This window comes from Electrophorus electricus, chromosome 17, assembly GCF_041902795.1.
Source record: "Electrophorus electricus isolate QZ-2024a chromosome 17, ASM4190279v1, whole genome shotgun sequence".
Lineage (NCBI taxonomy): Eukaryota > Metazoa > Chordata > Actinopteri > Gymnotiformes > Gymnotidae > Electrophorus > Electrophorus electricus.
In genome coordinates this window covers 19,818,669-19,834,365 of record NC_137513.1, presented here as the reverse complement: position 1 = coordinate 19,834,365, position 15,697 = coordinate 19,818,669, and the positions used below count along the sequence as shown (strand labels likewise).

Here is a 15,697-nt window from a genome sequence, read left to right as displayed (position 1 = left end):
TGCTTTAGATAGAGCTGGGGTTTTCCTCACCCATAAACCCATCAGGTTGAGGCAAAGTTCCCCCTCACCTTCACAGTAGTGTAGCAGGTAGGGCTGTGGGCTTTGTCCCCCACGTATGCTGTCCCAGCTGCCAGATTTCCTTCGAAGTTGTCCTCATTCTTTCTCCGGTCCACGTCCTTGTACCACATCATCTGCATTTGGGTCCGTCTAAGGAGGTCCTACCATCCTAGAGTGTCCACCAGGGGGCACCAGACGTTCACAAATAGATAACTACTTGTCCACAGACACATACATATGTACAGCGTTTTTCTAGTAAATGCTTGTGTTTCTTGCCATCAAACAAGCAATTAAAATACTAACCACAAGTCACGGGTAATTACAATGATATTTAAAAAAAATTGTACATAATTATATTACATTAAGAATTATCATTGCAATTTAGATAAATGAATTCTGTAATTTCAGTGACATTACTGGATCATTTCAGTTATAATTACTCCGCACACACTACACGTGTCCTGTATAAATCACAACAGTCACACACTACACGTGTCTTGTATAAATCACAACAGTCACACACACTACACATGTCCTGTATAAATCACAACAGTCACACACACTACACATGTCCTGTATAAATCACAACAGTCACGCTACATGTGTCCTGTATAAATCACAACAGTCACACGCATGCGTGTCCTGTAGAAATCACAACCGTAGTGTTTCACACCCACAGAAGTGTTTCTTCGCTGCTTGGTCTGCCCTTGGCAGGGTATAACCACATAAACACTATCATAGATAATCCAAAATAAATAGCTAAAAATAAATACTGGTAAATCGTTTTAAGATTGATTATAGGGAATAATCGATCACTACAGTGAGCCATGTAATCATCATTTAACAATATTAGACAGATTTCATGTTTTCCAGCAGAACAAATAAACGTTTTTTCGGAGGGTAAACATTAGCGTAGCTTTTTTTTAATGATTTCCTGAATGTAAGATCTTCTGATGCCGTTATAAGCTCAGTTAAGCCCTAAACAGGTTACTAAATGCGCTGTAACACTACCAACATTTCCAAAGATGAAACATTGCATTTCAGATCACATTATAGTATTTAGTACAGAGAAGCCTGTCTTTCACTGGATTCAGTTGTTTGACATTAAGTACAACTATTATTTGTTTAGTTTGTTTTTTTTTAATTTTATATATTATCCGACCATGTTCGGACATAAAACAATTATTTATTTTATTTTATTTTTTTAATTAAAAGTCACATGACGAACTGTCGCTCGCGGTGGACTGCGGAGTTTGCGCAAAGCGAAGCAAGCGGGAGCCTTTTCACGTGACCTGACAAAGTCCGCGTGCCAACCCCCAACTCCGCACGCGGGGCTGCTCCTCTCACGCTCGTCTCGTTTTAAGGGCTTTGAGGGTCCGGCAATGCTCGCGCCAGACGTGGCCTGACCCGTGCGCCATGGAGGAAGACTCGGACACGAGACCGATCGTGTCCGTCGCCGCCGCCGCCGCGCGCCGCCGCTGCAGAGCCCCGCCGTTCTCGTGCGCGTGTCCGGTTACCGTGGAGCCCGTGCTCTTCCTGTGCACGTTCGCGTTGGCCCTGCAGGGGCCCCTCGCCACGCAGTACCTGTGGGAGCGGCTCCGCGAGGACCTGCGCTACAACGGGACCAAAGGAGGAGGATGTGGCAACCCGGCCGGGCCCGCCGACCCGCTGCAGAAGGTATACGTGCGCGCCCTGGCTGCGCGGCACTTACGCAGCCTCTGCGCAGACGCGCAAGAGTGCTTACAGCGCTGCAGAGTTTTCCTCTAGCGCTTTGAAGACACGTTTTGTCTGTTGATGTCTCCAGAGCATGCTTAATCGTTCATCTTTAGTATTTTTGTTTTTCCACCACAGAAAATCCCAACTGAACGTGAAAAAATAAACAAGACTTGATCTTGAATTAAAGAAAAATGTCCTGAGAAAAGTGACTGTTATCAGTGACGTTCTGTTTTCTCCCTCGTCCAGGAGGTGGAGATTCTCACGGCCCACTGGAACCTGTACATCGGTTTGGGAGGTTTCCTGGTGGGCCTCTTTGTCGTGATCCTCCTCGGCTCCTGGAGCGACCGAGCGGGTCGCCGCGTGGTCCTCATCCTGCCTAGTCTGGGCCTGGCCGTCCAGGCTGCGGTGTACCTGACCGTTATGTACCTGAAGCTTCCTGTGGCCTGGTTCCTTGTGGGGAGGATCTGTAGCGGCCTGACCGGGGACTTCAATGCCATCCTGGCAGGCTGCTTCGCCTACGTGGCAGACACCAGCAACACGGGCTCCCGGACCTTCCGCGTGGCCGTACTGGAAGCGTGCATTGGTCTTGCCGGCATGTTCGCCAGCATTATCGGGGGCGAGTGGCAGCGAACACAAGGGTACTGTGTTTTTATTGTTATTTTTTTATTGTTCAAGGTAATTACAGATCACTATAAAATTCTCATTGACCATGAATTGAATTCTAAGACTCATCACAAAAAAAAGCAAAAACCACAAGCAGAAGTCTGTCACCCATCCAGTGTCTGGTTCTTTCTTCCCGTGGATCCAGGTACATCAACCCTTTCTGGCTTGTGCTGGCCACCAATCTGGCCGCAGCCCTGTACGCGTACCTGTTCGTCCCCGAATCGATGACTCCTCAGCCTGAGGCGAAGCTCTTCTCCTGCCAGCACCACCGAGCTGTCTACACCCTCTTCACCTCCGGGGGTCAGGGGACCCAGAGGACCGCCCTGTGGCTCTACACGCTCTGCTTCTTCCTGGTGGTCACCGTGCACTTTGGATCACGTGATCTGTACGTGCTGTACGAGCTCAGCTCCCCTCTGTGCTGGACCTCGCAGCTGATTGGTTATGGCTCCGCCGCCCAGCACCTATCGTACCTGAGCAGTCTCCTGGGCTTGAGGGTACTGCAGCGATGTCTGGAGGACTCCTGGGTGGCCATGGTGGCTCTGGTCTCCAACATTGCCAGCCTGGTGATGTTTTCACTGGCGAACACTACGGCACTTGTGTTCGCGGGTAACACTTCCTCAAAGCCGGCATTCCATTTGAATTTGTTTATTTTAATAATGTTTGATGTGTTATGTTGGGTTTGAACAGGCAGCGGAGGTGCTACATGTGCATAGTTAGGACTTGCTTAATTAAATCGTTCTTAAGGAATTAACAGATTATCACAAAACAGGAAATGACAGATTAACATAAAGATGGAAGTGATGGATTAACACAGAGCAGAAGCTCTTGAAGTATTACCTTTCCTAAGAACTTGTTTGCAGGTGCACTGGACCCAGGATTATGCTGTGGCAATTAAACACCATCCGTTATCTCTCCGTTATCTCAGCTCAGAAGGGACTGCATGTCCTCAATTTGTTTGTTTATGGGAGCCACAACTGTTTCACCAGCACAGCAGGGAAAGGACTTGAATCATGCCAGAGATTATGTAATCTATCAGAGACTAAATTGTAGTAAAATCCAGCCCACGATATAATGCACAAATTCTGGGGGAGTACACAATTACTGCATAGTGGTTTGTAGAAAAGACTAAAGAGTAAAGGAGAAATAATCCAAATTATTCTCTGCATATTTCTATGCGTCATCGACTGAGATCAGGTCACATGCACTCCGAGTGGGAAAAATCCATCTGTCAAGGTGAACATAAGTTGTTTCCATGTGTGTGTCCAGGATACGGCCTTGGCTTCCTGCTCATGGCGTCCACCCCTGTCCTCAGGTCCAAACTATCCAAACTAGTCGACCCGTCAGAGCAAGGTGAGACTTCGTTAAAACTAGAATCAGACCAGTGCAAACAGCCCAGTTAAAACTAGAATCAGACCAGAGTGTCATGTAAACAGAAAGGAGAACAGAAGTAGCTGAGAGATTGTGTTGGTTTCCTGTTGTGATTGTGTGTGTGTGTGTGATTTCTCCCAGGCGCTCTCTTCGCGTCCGTGGCGTGTGTGGAGGGCCTCTGCTCGCTGGTGGCCAGCGGGGTGTTTAACTCACTCTACCCTGCCACCTTACATGTGATGAAGGGCTTCCCCTTTCTCTTTGGTGCCATCCTCCTCCTCATCCCTGCCGGAATCATCGGGTGAGCTCAAATGACCCTACATGGACGGGCAGATGAACTGAAGTGGCTGTGTTTCAGTGATGTGTATGAGCAGGTGGCGTGGTCATGACCGCCATGCCTGCACCACCTCACCTGGCCAGTGTAACCACATGTTTGTACTGTTTCATCTCTGCAGTGGTTTGGGCTGCAAAGAGCAGCAGGCGAGGACCAGAGGAACCGTGGTGAACTGATTACTGCCACACACACACACACACACACACACACACACACGGCAGGCTGTTTGTGTAGCAATAACACAGCTGACACTGGTGGGCAGTGAAGGAGTTGTACTGCTGCTGGCCATTTGAAAATCAACCACCCAGAGTTACCCGTGGATACCTTGATTACCATGGTTACCATGACATAAAGGTGCCTAGGAGTGGTTGTAGTAATTGCTTTTAATTTTCATTTTGATATTCAAATAACTTTTACAAATACAATGTAGGTCTTGACATATATATACATACATACTAGTGAGTACCAGTGTTATAGATAAATCATGGGATAAAAGCAAATGATAATTGCACTGTTTCAGATATCCTACTCCGTCTGAGCCAACAAGTTCTGCAGTCAGTGCAGGTATCATTTCCAGTACCTGTGTACAGTTATTCTGTTAAACTCAGGTTACGGTAAAAGCACCTTCCCATGCCCTCTCCTGACCCCTGTCTGAGTCCATGCCAGGTGCTGTCTGGCTGCAGGGCGGACATGCACTAGGCTGTGAACAGCAAGTGCAACCTCACCCATCTCAGAGGACACAGTCTGCAGTGTTGGAATGTTTGGGTTTTGTTTTTATTTGTTTAGTTTTACATACTGAGGGAAGATGACTGAGAATCTAAAACCAATCTATAGAATGAACTGAAAGGAAGAGAAATACCTAAAATTCCAGTTCTGGGATACTGCAAACCAGGATAATTTGGGAATATTTATGGGATACGTTTATACTCTCCCATCCCGAGATACAGCAACAGTGTTAACAATTAAGTTAATAGTGAAATGGAATATCAGTCTTTTACAATCAGTCTAAAAAAAGCCAGGCCTCGTGTTTCTGTAGTGATCAGAATGGAATGATTAGTTACTGTTCTGTCTGAGGGTCGTCTCCCTGTGCGTACGGTGGACACAGGTCTCCTCAAAAATGGAAGATGTGTATCCACGTAACACTTTTAATTGTATGTCACAGAAATACTTCAGGAATTTAAGGGTTGTGAACGGCACTAACAGGGAGTGTATCCCTCGTCTAAAGCTCCGGGGAACTCCGTCTACAGGGCTGCTGTGATTATTTTAGCATTTTTTGACCTATGTGTACAAGAAGTGAAAGTGCACCTGTCAGCTATGCAGCGAGTTCACTGTGTGCCTTAAATTTTCTCAGCTCACCCTGGCATGAACTGTACTGCTAAACTTAATTAAATAAAGGGATATTTGCAAAAAGAATGTTTATTGCCATTCATTTCCAAACAGAAAAATTAATGATATTGTACAGTATTTGTTACATGGGCTCTTGGCCTGCACCGTTTTGTCAGGCTGCGCCAAACAAACTTCAAAAATGCATTTTACACATTAAGGCAACATGAGTAGACTGAGCAGAGGGAAAAGCTACGCACAGCGTCCAGGGTGCGGAGGACGTTGATGCTGGGAGTGTTCTGTTGTTAAGATTACATATGTACTTTGCTCAAAGGTGATGAATTACCCTTTTGGTAGATGAGAGCTCTCACGAAAGGGTGTGTGTGAGCTAGTGTTTACCAATACTGCATGTCTGAAAAGTGAGTTTCTTGAAGTTTCAGATATACCTGATGCAGGTAAACATCAGTGAAGTAAAGTGAAGTAAAGACACGTCGTGTGTAACTTCCTGTGGAGGAGTTTCTGTGGAATTACCTCAACCTTCTGTTCTCTTTATCTTCTACAGAGGAGCCACAGTGTAAAATCATAAAAGTGTATATGGAACTTCATGCATTTGGTAGCGTTTAAACTTCTTGTGTTCCTGCCTGTAAAAGGCTAAAAGTAGGTGACACTGCTAAAGTTATTTCCCAATTTGAGATTATAGCATTATTGCACTAATAATCCAAAAGTCTTCTACGCATGTCAGTTTCCACAATACCTAGAAATTGGCCATTTAGCAGTAATGCCCTTTGACAGCATATTCACAACACAGAGCTGTTTGGCTAAAGAAGTCAATAACCAAACCACAAACTCATATGCTACTATCACCAACATGAAGAAGGCATCATGAACAGACATGCACACTTTAGACTGAACATTAAATAATATCACATGATATAACAGGAAAAGGAAATATTAAATGCAAGGGACTCACATATATGTTATCACTTCCTGGGTTACATTTATGTTCCTGAGGGACAGGAAGTGATGTTCATGCATCACGGTGAAGTGACATAGTGGATACATATGAATGACCAAAACATTAGCAGGATCACGGCCTGTATCTCACTGTTAGTACCAGGTCCCAAGAGGTCCATACTCTCCATACCTGCATGTTCACACATACATAACAGACCTGCAGTAGCTGAGGGGCTCTGTGAGTGCGCGATGGTTAGTTCGCAGACGGAACGCTGGGCTGCAGGCCATGGGGAGGCTTGGCACCATCGGGCTGTTCGCGCTGGCCATTTAATTCAAGGAAGCTGAGAAGCTTGTCTATGCTGGCTTCCTGGTACTCGTGGGACCACCTGTAGCCATGGAGAGTTCGGCAGGATGTTACAGACGAGCTTACTCACGCGGCGCACCACAGCAAACGTATCTGTCATTATCCGAAGAATGGTGTGTGGTAGCTATTATAAATTACCGGGTAAGAGGTATTTGGGCCTGTGAGAAAGACAAAATCCCAAATATTTGCTGCACTTAGCTGCTAACGGTAGTTAATATTCGTACGGTCTGTGAATGCTAACTCACTTGACGCCGTTAAATGTAAGAATGGCACGCATGTCCTCGGGCAGGGAGGTGGGTTCAGGCCAGAGGAAGTTATCGATGACAGGGACGATGTTCTTCTTCCCGTTGAGAGCGGTGACAATCTCCTGCAGGTCACACACATGAGCAAAGCTAGGTTTCACCAGGCATCGGCTTAAAGGCGCTCCCTGATCTAAGCACAGCGCTGTGCATTGATTGACAGGCACCGTGCATGCTCTGTTGTTAAGGCAGGACAACGAGGAGGGAACGCGTCCCCGTCTGACCTTGTGCACCCAATCCTTCATGGCTGTGTCGTCCATGCACTTGTCCAGCGCGCTGGCGGACAGTACCAGGATGAAGTTCCGCGCGCGCTGCACGCTGGAGATCAGCTTCTCCTCAAACTTTCCCGCCTCCAGCTTCTCCACGTCGATGAACACGCTGAACCCTCGAACCTGAAGGTGCACCTTCAGCAGGCTGCCGAGAAAGAGCATCGGGGGCAACATTTTTCGTGTCACATCAACGGAAAATCCTATTTTCGCCTGCCTGCCAGGTCTCACACATTGTGGTCTCACACATCACCAGATAATTATAATCTCTACCAGCCTCAACTATTATCCTTTAACTTCCATACTGCTCGGTTATGAGGTTTGACTATCAGAAAAATAAACTCACAGCCGAGTTCGCGTGTGTGTGGTGTGTGAGGGCCGCAGGTGTTGGGTCCGACCTGGCCAGCTGAGACCCGGTACTGCGTCGGTAGCTGATGAACACATCAGGGCCCACAGGCTGAGAGTCGGTGAGGCAGGGCCGGGCCGGCCGCCGGGCCGCCGCCAGGATCTGGGCACGGTGAATGCCGTTCTCCACGCGGCAGTCGCACTGCAGCTGCTGGTCTGTTATCTGGAGGATGTTGTTTCGGTCCATGCCGGACTGCACCATGCTGTACGTGTACTGGCGGAAACGAGGGTCCACATCGGCTAGCCAGTCTGCCAGGTTGTTGGGGTCACACATAGAGTAGTTGGCATAGGTCTTCAGAACCCGCAGGTCTCGCAGAAACCTGGATCAGGGACAACATTCAGGGACCAGACACATATTTCTACATTTACATTCTTCTACAGGGGAAATTACACATTTATCTGTGTAACAGCACGTCTGCTCTTTGGGAACGACATTTAAGGATAGGCTATTTAAGACTAGGTTGAAAACCTATCAGGCATTTTATTAAATACCTCTCATCTTGGGTAAAGGTGTAGCTGTGCGGTTTATGGGCATTGCGAGTTATGGTAAACGGGGATGTTGTGATGCTGTCACTTCACCTCTTTTTTCTCACTCAGGTTTGCTGGCTGTGGAGTGCTGATGTCCCAGGGTGCCTCATGTCTGTTTCCTTCGGGCTCTATCGTTTTAGCCATGCTGTCATAGTAAGATCTGAGTCCCCCCCTTCCATATCATGTACCTGTTATACCCTTATTCTGCACACTGTAGTTTTTGACTAGGACTAATTTGTCCTCTCTTTCTGCCAAGCTACTCCCACCGCCAAGTCTCATCCCACTTCAGATGTGGCTCCTCCCACCCTCCTGCTGTGGCTCCTCCCACCCTCCATATTTTGACTCTGACTTGCAGAATTTCCGCACCCTCAACGGCACTCTTATGGTCATCTCAGTTTGCTCATTCTTATACTAGTATGAGCAGATACAACTTGGTTTAATTGCTGTTAGCACTGTTAGTATGGCCTTCTGTTTCCTGTGTTTGTGAATCTACATTACATATAAGCAAGCTATTCAGTATCAACCAGAAGCGGACGGGTTGCCATGCAAGTCTGGGCCCATGCCCATGCTTTCTCAGTTCTGCCTCACTGAGGTTTTCCTTGCTACTGTGGCCTCTGTCTTGCACATTAGGAATTTGGGGGGAGTTAGGGATTAACATGCACATCTACATTAGGGATTAAGGGAGTTAGGGATTAACATTCACATCTACATTAGGGATTAAGGGAGTTAGAGATTAACATGCACATCTACATTAGGGATTAAGGGAGTTAGGGATTAACATGCACATTTACATTAGGGATTTGGGGGGAGTTGGATTAACATGCACATCTACATTTGGGATTTGGGGGGAGTTAGGGATTAACATGAACATCTACATTAGGGATTAAGGGAGGTAAGGATTAACATGCACATCTACATTAGGGATTTAGGGAGTTAGGGATTAATATTCACATCTACATCAGGGATTAAGGGAGTTAGGGAATAACATTCACATCTACATTAGGGATTAACATGCACATCTACATTAGAGATTTGGGGGAGTGTAGGATTAACATTCACATTCTACATTCTACATCTGATTCTGTACAGCTACTTTGCTATACAAAAAAAAATGCTATACAAATTAAATTGAATTGGATTATCCAAGAAGCAGCAGGTAACTGTAACAGACGGCATGGTCTGAAAAGAAAGTCAATTAGGGACTACAGGCAAGATATCAGAGAGCTTCTGTACAGAACTGAAAGATCTAGAGATGTTTACGTAGTGAAATGAGGTAAGTGCACCAACCTTTTGCGGGTGAGGCCAGACGTCATGCCCAGGTCATTTGCCAGGTCCTCCTCTGTGATATTGAGTAGTAGGTCTCCATCCACCAGGTGGTCCTGGCACCCACACACACACACACACACCAGTCAGCCAGTGTGATTGCTGTCATCACTACAGCCTCACTGAAACGCCAGCTTTCGATAGTAGTGCCTACATGACAGGCTTAGTATTGATCAAAGGTTAGCATTACATTGTTACTGGATGGGATGTTTATAGTAAATACTAATCTGAGTATTAATCTGTGCACGGGGTGTCCAATCATATCCACATATCCAAATCGCCTTGATATCTGAAAGTTCATTAAAACCCAATCAAGAACCGATACTGAGGACTGAGACGCTTTAACGTACGGACCAAGGCCGTTATGGTGAAAAGGAACATATACACAGAGGCCCTGCATGGGTTCTCCACCCAGACCACACCTGTGCTACACCTGTGCTACAAAGCAGCCTCCATCTGCCATGCTCAAACCTGAAAGCGGTTGCTAAAAGCACTGAAGCCAATCTGCTGCAGCCAGCGCTGGACCTCCCCGGTCTTCCAGTTGGGGACGGAGGACAGAATGCGGCTGGGGACGTCCTCGCCCATCATCCCCAGGGCCCTTTTGGCTAGAGAAAGGGTGGTGGCATTGCTGGAGTACATGACAATTCTCTTCAGACTCTGCACTGCCCCGATCTCCTGAAATATCTGAAGAGAAGTGAAGGTCACTGGTCAGTTTCTGAACGCAGGACCACCGCCTACCACGTCCAGGTTGCACGGTGGGCAGTTCTCGGACATACGACCATAGTGTGCTGGTGTGAGTTGTGCTGGCATGAATGTATCAAGCTCAGCAGAAAAAAAAAGTATACAAAAGGCCAATAGTGATCGTTTGGCCAAAAAGTGATAATTGATGCTGAGCTACAGCCTCAGACTCCACAACATTTAAAAAATATCTCTAATAAAGTAGGTAGTGACCTTGTAGTATTAGCATCCAAGCCAATACGCATACTGTTATAGTGATATACACATGTAAGCACACGTACATGCATAATATAGCAACATCCTTTAAAATAAATAATAGCTACTGTGACATCAATACACATTCATCCAGCACCACACACACATCCAGACTCAGACTCACCGCACACACATCTAGACTCACTCACCACACACATCTAGACTCAGACTCACCGCACACACATCTAGACTCAGACTCACCGCACACACATCTAGACTCAGACTCACCGCACACACACACATCTAGACTCAGACTCACCGCACACACACACATCTAGACTCAGACTCACCGCACACACACACACATTTAGACTCAGACTCACCGCGCACACACACACACACACATTTAGACTCAGACTCACCGCACACACACACATTTAGACTCACTCACCGCACACACACACATCTAGACTCAGACTCACCGCACACACACATCTAGACTCAGACTCACCGCACACACACATCTAGACTCAGACTCACCTCGCACACATCTAGACTCAGACTCACCACGCACACATCTAGACTCAGACTCACCACGCACACATCTAGACTCAGACTCACCACGCACACATCTAGACTCAGACTCACCTTGGTATTGCGCTGCCGGTACTTGATACTGGTCTCCACGCACAGGTAGAAGGCTGCGATGCACTTGCCCTCGAGGCGCATGCCGTCCAGCAGGGGGAGCAGGTGCTGCAGGTCAGCGGCGGTGCGGCCCTGCACGCTGTCGGCGCTATCCTGCAGGCTGCGAGCAAACTCATCAGGGTCCAGCGAGGCGATGAAGGGCTCCACCAGCTCCAGCGTGCCCGAGCACACCACCTCGTCCTCCAGCTCCCGGTTGGCAGCCAGCACGGCCACGGCCAGGCAGGCGTAGAAGCGGATCAGCTCGTCCTCCTTGGAGAAGGCGAGCGGGAAGAGCCACTCGGCCGCCCGCTTCTCGATCATGAGCCGCTGGCAGCGGTGCCCACCGTGCATGGCGCAGTTCGCCAGGGCCACGGCGCAGTGCCGCAGGACGGTGGGGTCCGTCCCGCGGCACCAGAACAGCAGCGCGTCCAGGGCGCCGTTGCAGATGAGCTGCGCCGACGTCTCCTCCGTGTGCTTGAACATGTGCTCCAGGATCCCCGAGACACTGCGCGCCAGCTGAGCGTCGTACTGCTCGCGGGTCAGGTTCAGAATCACACCAAGGCCCATGCGTGCCACGTAGTCCCTGTGGGAGTGCCAAGGTCAACGCGAGGTCATGCTGTAGCGCCAAAACGCGCTCTGCGTGCGGGCTTACCTGTTTTCCGAGATGAGGATCTGCTCGAGCAGCTTGGCCGACTCGTACGTGATTTCCACAGCAGGTGTCTGCAGCAGCGGCAGCAGCAGCTCCAGACCCCCATCCAGACGTATCCTGTTACAGATCTCCTCTGCTACTTGGCGGCCGACTGCAGGCAAAACCCAGGCTTCCTCCACAAGCTGGAAAGTCTCCGCGATGGCCCGGCGAGTCTCGTCCAAGTCTCCGGTGTCCCTGGCAGACCTGAGGGTACTCATTGCGGACCGCAGTGCAGGAAGCGATCCGTCCAAAACGGCTTGAACGCCGGCATTAACACCTGGAGAAACTGCTCTGGGATCAGAGCCTGCTCTCCGGTTCTGAATCCGACTGACATATTCAGGAACCGTAAGCCTGTCTGAACTGAACATTGAGAAGTACTGACAGATCTTGCTAAGGCAAACGACGGGAGACAGGAACATCTAACAGACGCTTCTCATAGTCCTGGCACCAGCCCTGAGAAAACACTCGGCCTGAAAATAAATTGTGCAACAAATTAGCATCGGTGCTATGGGGACCCGCGGTGCATTCGGACAAACTGCAAACTCATAGGTTTGAGTAGGTGTGTCGACCAGCGCTTTCCGTGCAGGCTCGGTAACAATGACCCACACGGACAACCATTTACTGACGGACGACTACTTACTGACGGGGCCCTGCTGATTCCTCGGAGGCCTATTGAGTCAGATCGTATCCGGTATTACCAGGCGAAGAGGTTAACAAAAACATATGCAGCACCATGGAGAATAAGACACAAAGAAGTATATCATAAATAAAGACAGACAAGAACACGCAACAACTGCCTTATATAGCGACGGAGGCTTGACGCTGTTTGTGCACACAAACACAGATGTCGTCTGTGATCTGCCTGCAAAGTCAGCTCCTTGGCACCGGTTTGGCTCCGCACCGACGGTGTCCTCGTTTGTCGATCAGTGTTTACACCGAAAATGAAGTCAGCGGTCCCCGTGCGCATCCTAAAGCTCACAGCATCCGCGCGAGGACCGCCCAGGGCTCGAGAACAAGGGCATCACCACGCAGAGACAAAGCCGCAGAGAAACGCCCGGAATCGCCCCCTGCTGGACGAGAAGGGTCACTGCGCACCGCAGACGCTGGTCAACTGCAGCTAAAGAAACTAAACACTGAACTAGAGTCGGTTGCCCTTTAATTCATCACACAATCTCCTCAACCAGCTACAAAGCTTTATTTTATTTATTTAATATATATTTACATTTTTAGACGGGTCTTTCTAAAATTAGACTTGTCAGTATAACAAATCTGTTTAACACATAGTCAGTGATTGTAAAGATACTATTTCCATTTAAACTCCCGCAGAAAGAGAAAAGCATATTACAAACGAGTCCGTGCAAACAAAAGAAGGGTGACACGCGAGTCCGCTCGTGCGCCGAGCTCCGTGCACCCGGTTCGGATCCGCTCTACCGGATATGAGGCTCGAGCTGGCCGTGTTTGCAGCGCTGCGAGTTGCTGCGCGCGTCTCTTCCAGATGGATTTATATTCAGATTTGTCTGTTTATATGGTGCTATGGATTTATATTCAGGTTTGTCTGTTTATATGGTGTAATTTATATTTAGGTTTGTCTGTTTAAATATTCAGATTTATATTCAGGTTTGTCTGTTTATATGGTGTAATGGATTTATATTCAGGTTTGTCTGTTTATATGGTGTGGTGGATTTATATTCAGGTTTGTCTGTTTATATGGTGTAATGGATTTATATTCAGGTTTGTCTGTTTATATGGTGTAATGGATTTATATTCAGGTTTGTCTGTTTATATGGTGTGGTGGATTTATATTCAGGTTTGTCTGTTTATATGGTGTGGTGGATATATATTCAGGTTTGTCTGTTTATATGGTGTAATGGATTTATATTCAGGTTTGTCTGTTTATGTGGTGTAATGGATTTATATTCAGGTTTGTCTGTTTATATGGTGTTATGGATTTATATTCAGATTTGTCTGTTTATATGGTGTAATGGATTTATATTCAGGTTTGTCTGTTTATATGGTGTGGTGGATTTATATTCAGGTTTGTCTGTTTATATGGTGTGGTGGATTTATATTCAGGTTTGTCTGTTTATATGGTGTGGTGGATTTATATTCAGTTTTGTCTGTTTATATTGTGTGGTGGATTTATATTCAGGTTTGTCTGTTTATATGGTGTGGTGGATTTATATTCAGGTTTGTCTGTTTATATGGTGTAATGGATTTATATTCAGATTTGTCTGTTTATATGGTGTAATGGATTTATATTCAGATTTGTCTGTTTATATGGTGTAATGGATTTATATTTCCATGTTCTGTTTAACAGAGTCTTGCATGGAGTGCCGTGCGAATGGCTTGGATGCAGCCAAAGTGTGTCAGTGCGTCTCGATGAGCCTGTGCTACCAGAGCTGTGTTACGAGTAAGAGTGAAATAATTAGTCACCTTTACTTCTTTGTCTCTGCTTTAATGAGCGGCCAGTTACAATTTAGTTGAAACAAAGATTCGCGAGGATAAACCACCTCGAACATTTGGGGATTTAAAGGTCCCATAGACGCAGCATTTACCGCAGAGAAACGACGTGTCTGTCTTTAAGATGCTGGAATTTGGCATTGTTGAATAGTTTTATCTGATTCAAATGTGTAGCATTTCAGAGGTGCAATTAATGTGAATGTGATCTGTAGCACATGCCATGGGTTCAGTCTGAGTGAGTGAATGCTCAATAAACGTCTAAATCCCAATTTAACAAATTTATATAGGATTGTTTGTATAGGGCCACCTATTGACTGGTAAAATTACTGAGGCTCAGTATATTTTGAACCAAGGTTTGCGACCAGATTCTGCAGCTCTGTTTCCGATGTGAGTGCATGTGTACAAACCAGTCCCTGTCTGGTCATAGATACACCAGCGGCAGAAAGTTCAGCTCGTGCGCAAAGGCCAGAGAATTCTTTTGCCCACATATGACTACAGGTTTCATGTTTTTTATTTCCAAGCGTGAATGATCATTCCATTCTCTCTGTGTTTATTTACAGTTAAAAAACCATATTTAACATTTAAGTAATTTACGCTGTAATAGTTGACGCTGTAAAAACCAGCCTGAACATTCAGGCCATTAACGAGCTACATAATCACGATCAATACAATCATCTTTAACCTGCTGAGCCAGATGGTTTCTATAGAAAGGACAGTGCAGCATGCCAGAAAAGGAAGAATGTATTAGAGTGGCTTGTGTGTAAGTACTCGGCACTTTACCATAAAACATACAATGTCAGAATATTCTGTCCATGGTTTGGCCTTAAACATGATGGAAGGGCATTTGATGAGATAACTTCTCAGCTGGGACCTTGTGTTGACAAGTAATCTCACACCAGAAACTCAGCACCAGACACGACCCAGATACAGCCCAGACGCAACCCAGACACGACCCAGACATGGCCCAGACACAACCCTATAAATACAGTAGTATTTACTACTAGTGGTTTATATCAAACACCGTCCACTTTTTCATTGTAGTTTTCAAAGTTTTCACATCATGTTGCAAATGCCACTGCATTACAGAGTGGCTGCACATATCGGAACAGAAGCTTCTGTTTCAGACGTGCATGCGCTCATGTGGGAGCACCCAGACGGTCCCTGAAGCCGGGATGTATACTTAAACAGCCGGGGGCTCCGGAGTTCTGTCTTACTGGGTTTTTACTGGACTCTCGCTTCCACCCGACATCCAGAGCAACTGTTCAGGCCTCACTCATCCTCTGTCCCTTCATATGTTTCCCGAATCCCATCACCTCAAAAGCTCTGCGCCTGTGA

General features: G+C 46.9%; 2 protein-coding genes across 4 annotated transcripts; one reads left to right on the top strand and one right to left on the bottom strand.

Moving 5' to 3' along the window:
* Positions 1-1,329: 1,329 nt before the first annotated feature.
* On the top strand, positions 1,330-4,779 carry slc46a1 (solute carrier family 46 member 1). Its single transcript, XM_035534247.2, has 6 exons — positions 1,330-1,734; positions 2,020-2,411; positions 2,582-3,042; positions 3,703-3,786; positions 3,946-4,102; positions 4,257-4,779. Exons 1-6 carry the CDS (start codon positions 1,474-1,476, stop codon positions 4,309-4,311), a joined length of 1,410 nt encoding a protein of 469 aa, XP_035390140.1. The 5' UTR covers positions 1,330-1,473; the 3' UTR covers positions 4,312-4,779.
* A 756-nt stretch (positions 4,780-5,535) lies between these two features.
* Positions 5,536-13,093, bottom strand: sarm1 (sterile alpha and TIR motif containing 1). Of its 3 annotated transcripts, none has more exons than XM_081700220.1 (8): positions 11,867-13,076; positions 11,179-11,797; positions 10,069-10,281; positions 9,562-9,653; positions 7,740-8,066; positions 7,300-7,489; positions 7,022-7,143; positions 5,536-6,798 (listed from the first exon to the last, which is right to left on the bottom strand). In XM_081700220.1, the coding sequence occupies exons 1-8, from the start codon at positions 12,319-12,321 to the stop codon at positions 6,666-6,668; spliced, it is 2,151 nt and encodes a 716-aa protein (XP_081556346.1). In that variant the 5' UTR covers positions 12,322-13,076; the 3' UTR covers positions 5,536-6,665. The 3 variants fall into 3 exon arrangements, 2 of the variants coding, with proteins under 2 accessions (XP_081556346.1, XP_081556347.1); XM_081700221.1 differs by lacking the exon at positions 5,536-6,798 and adding an exon at positions 6,807-6,934 and having other exon boundaries at positions 11,867-13,085; XR_014117916.1 differs by lacking the exon at positions 5,536-6,798 and having other exon boundaries at positions 7,688-8,066; positions 11,867-13,093.
* Between the last annotated feature and the right edge of the window lie 2,604 nt (positions 13,094-15,697).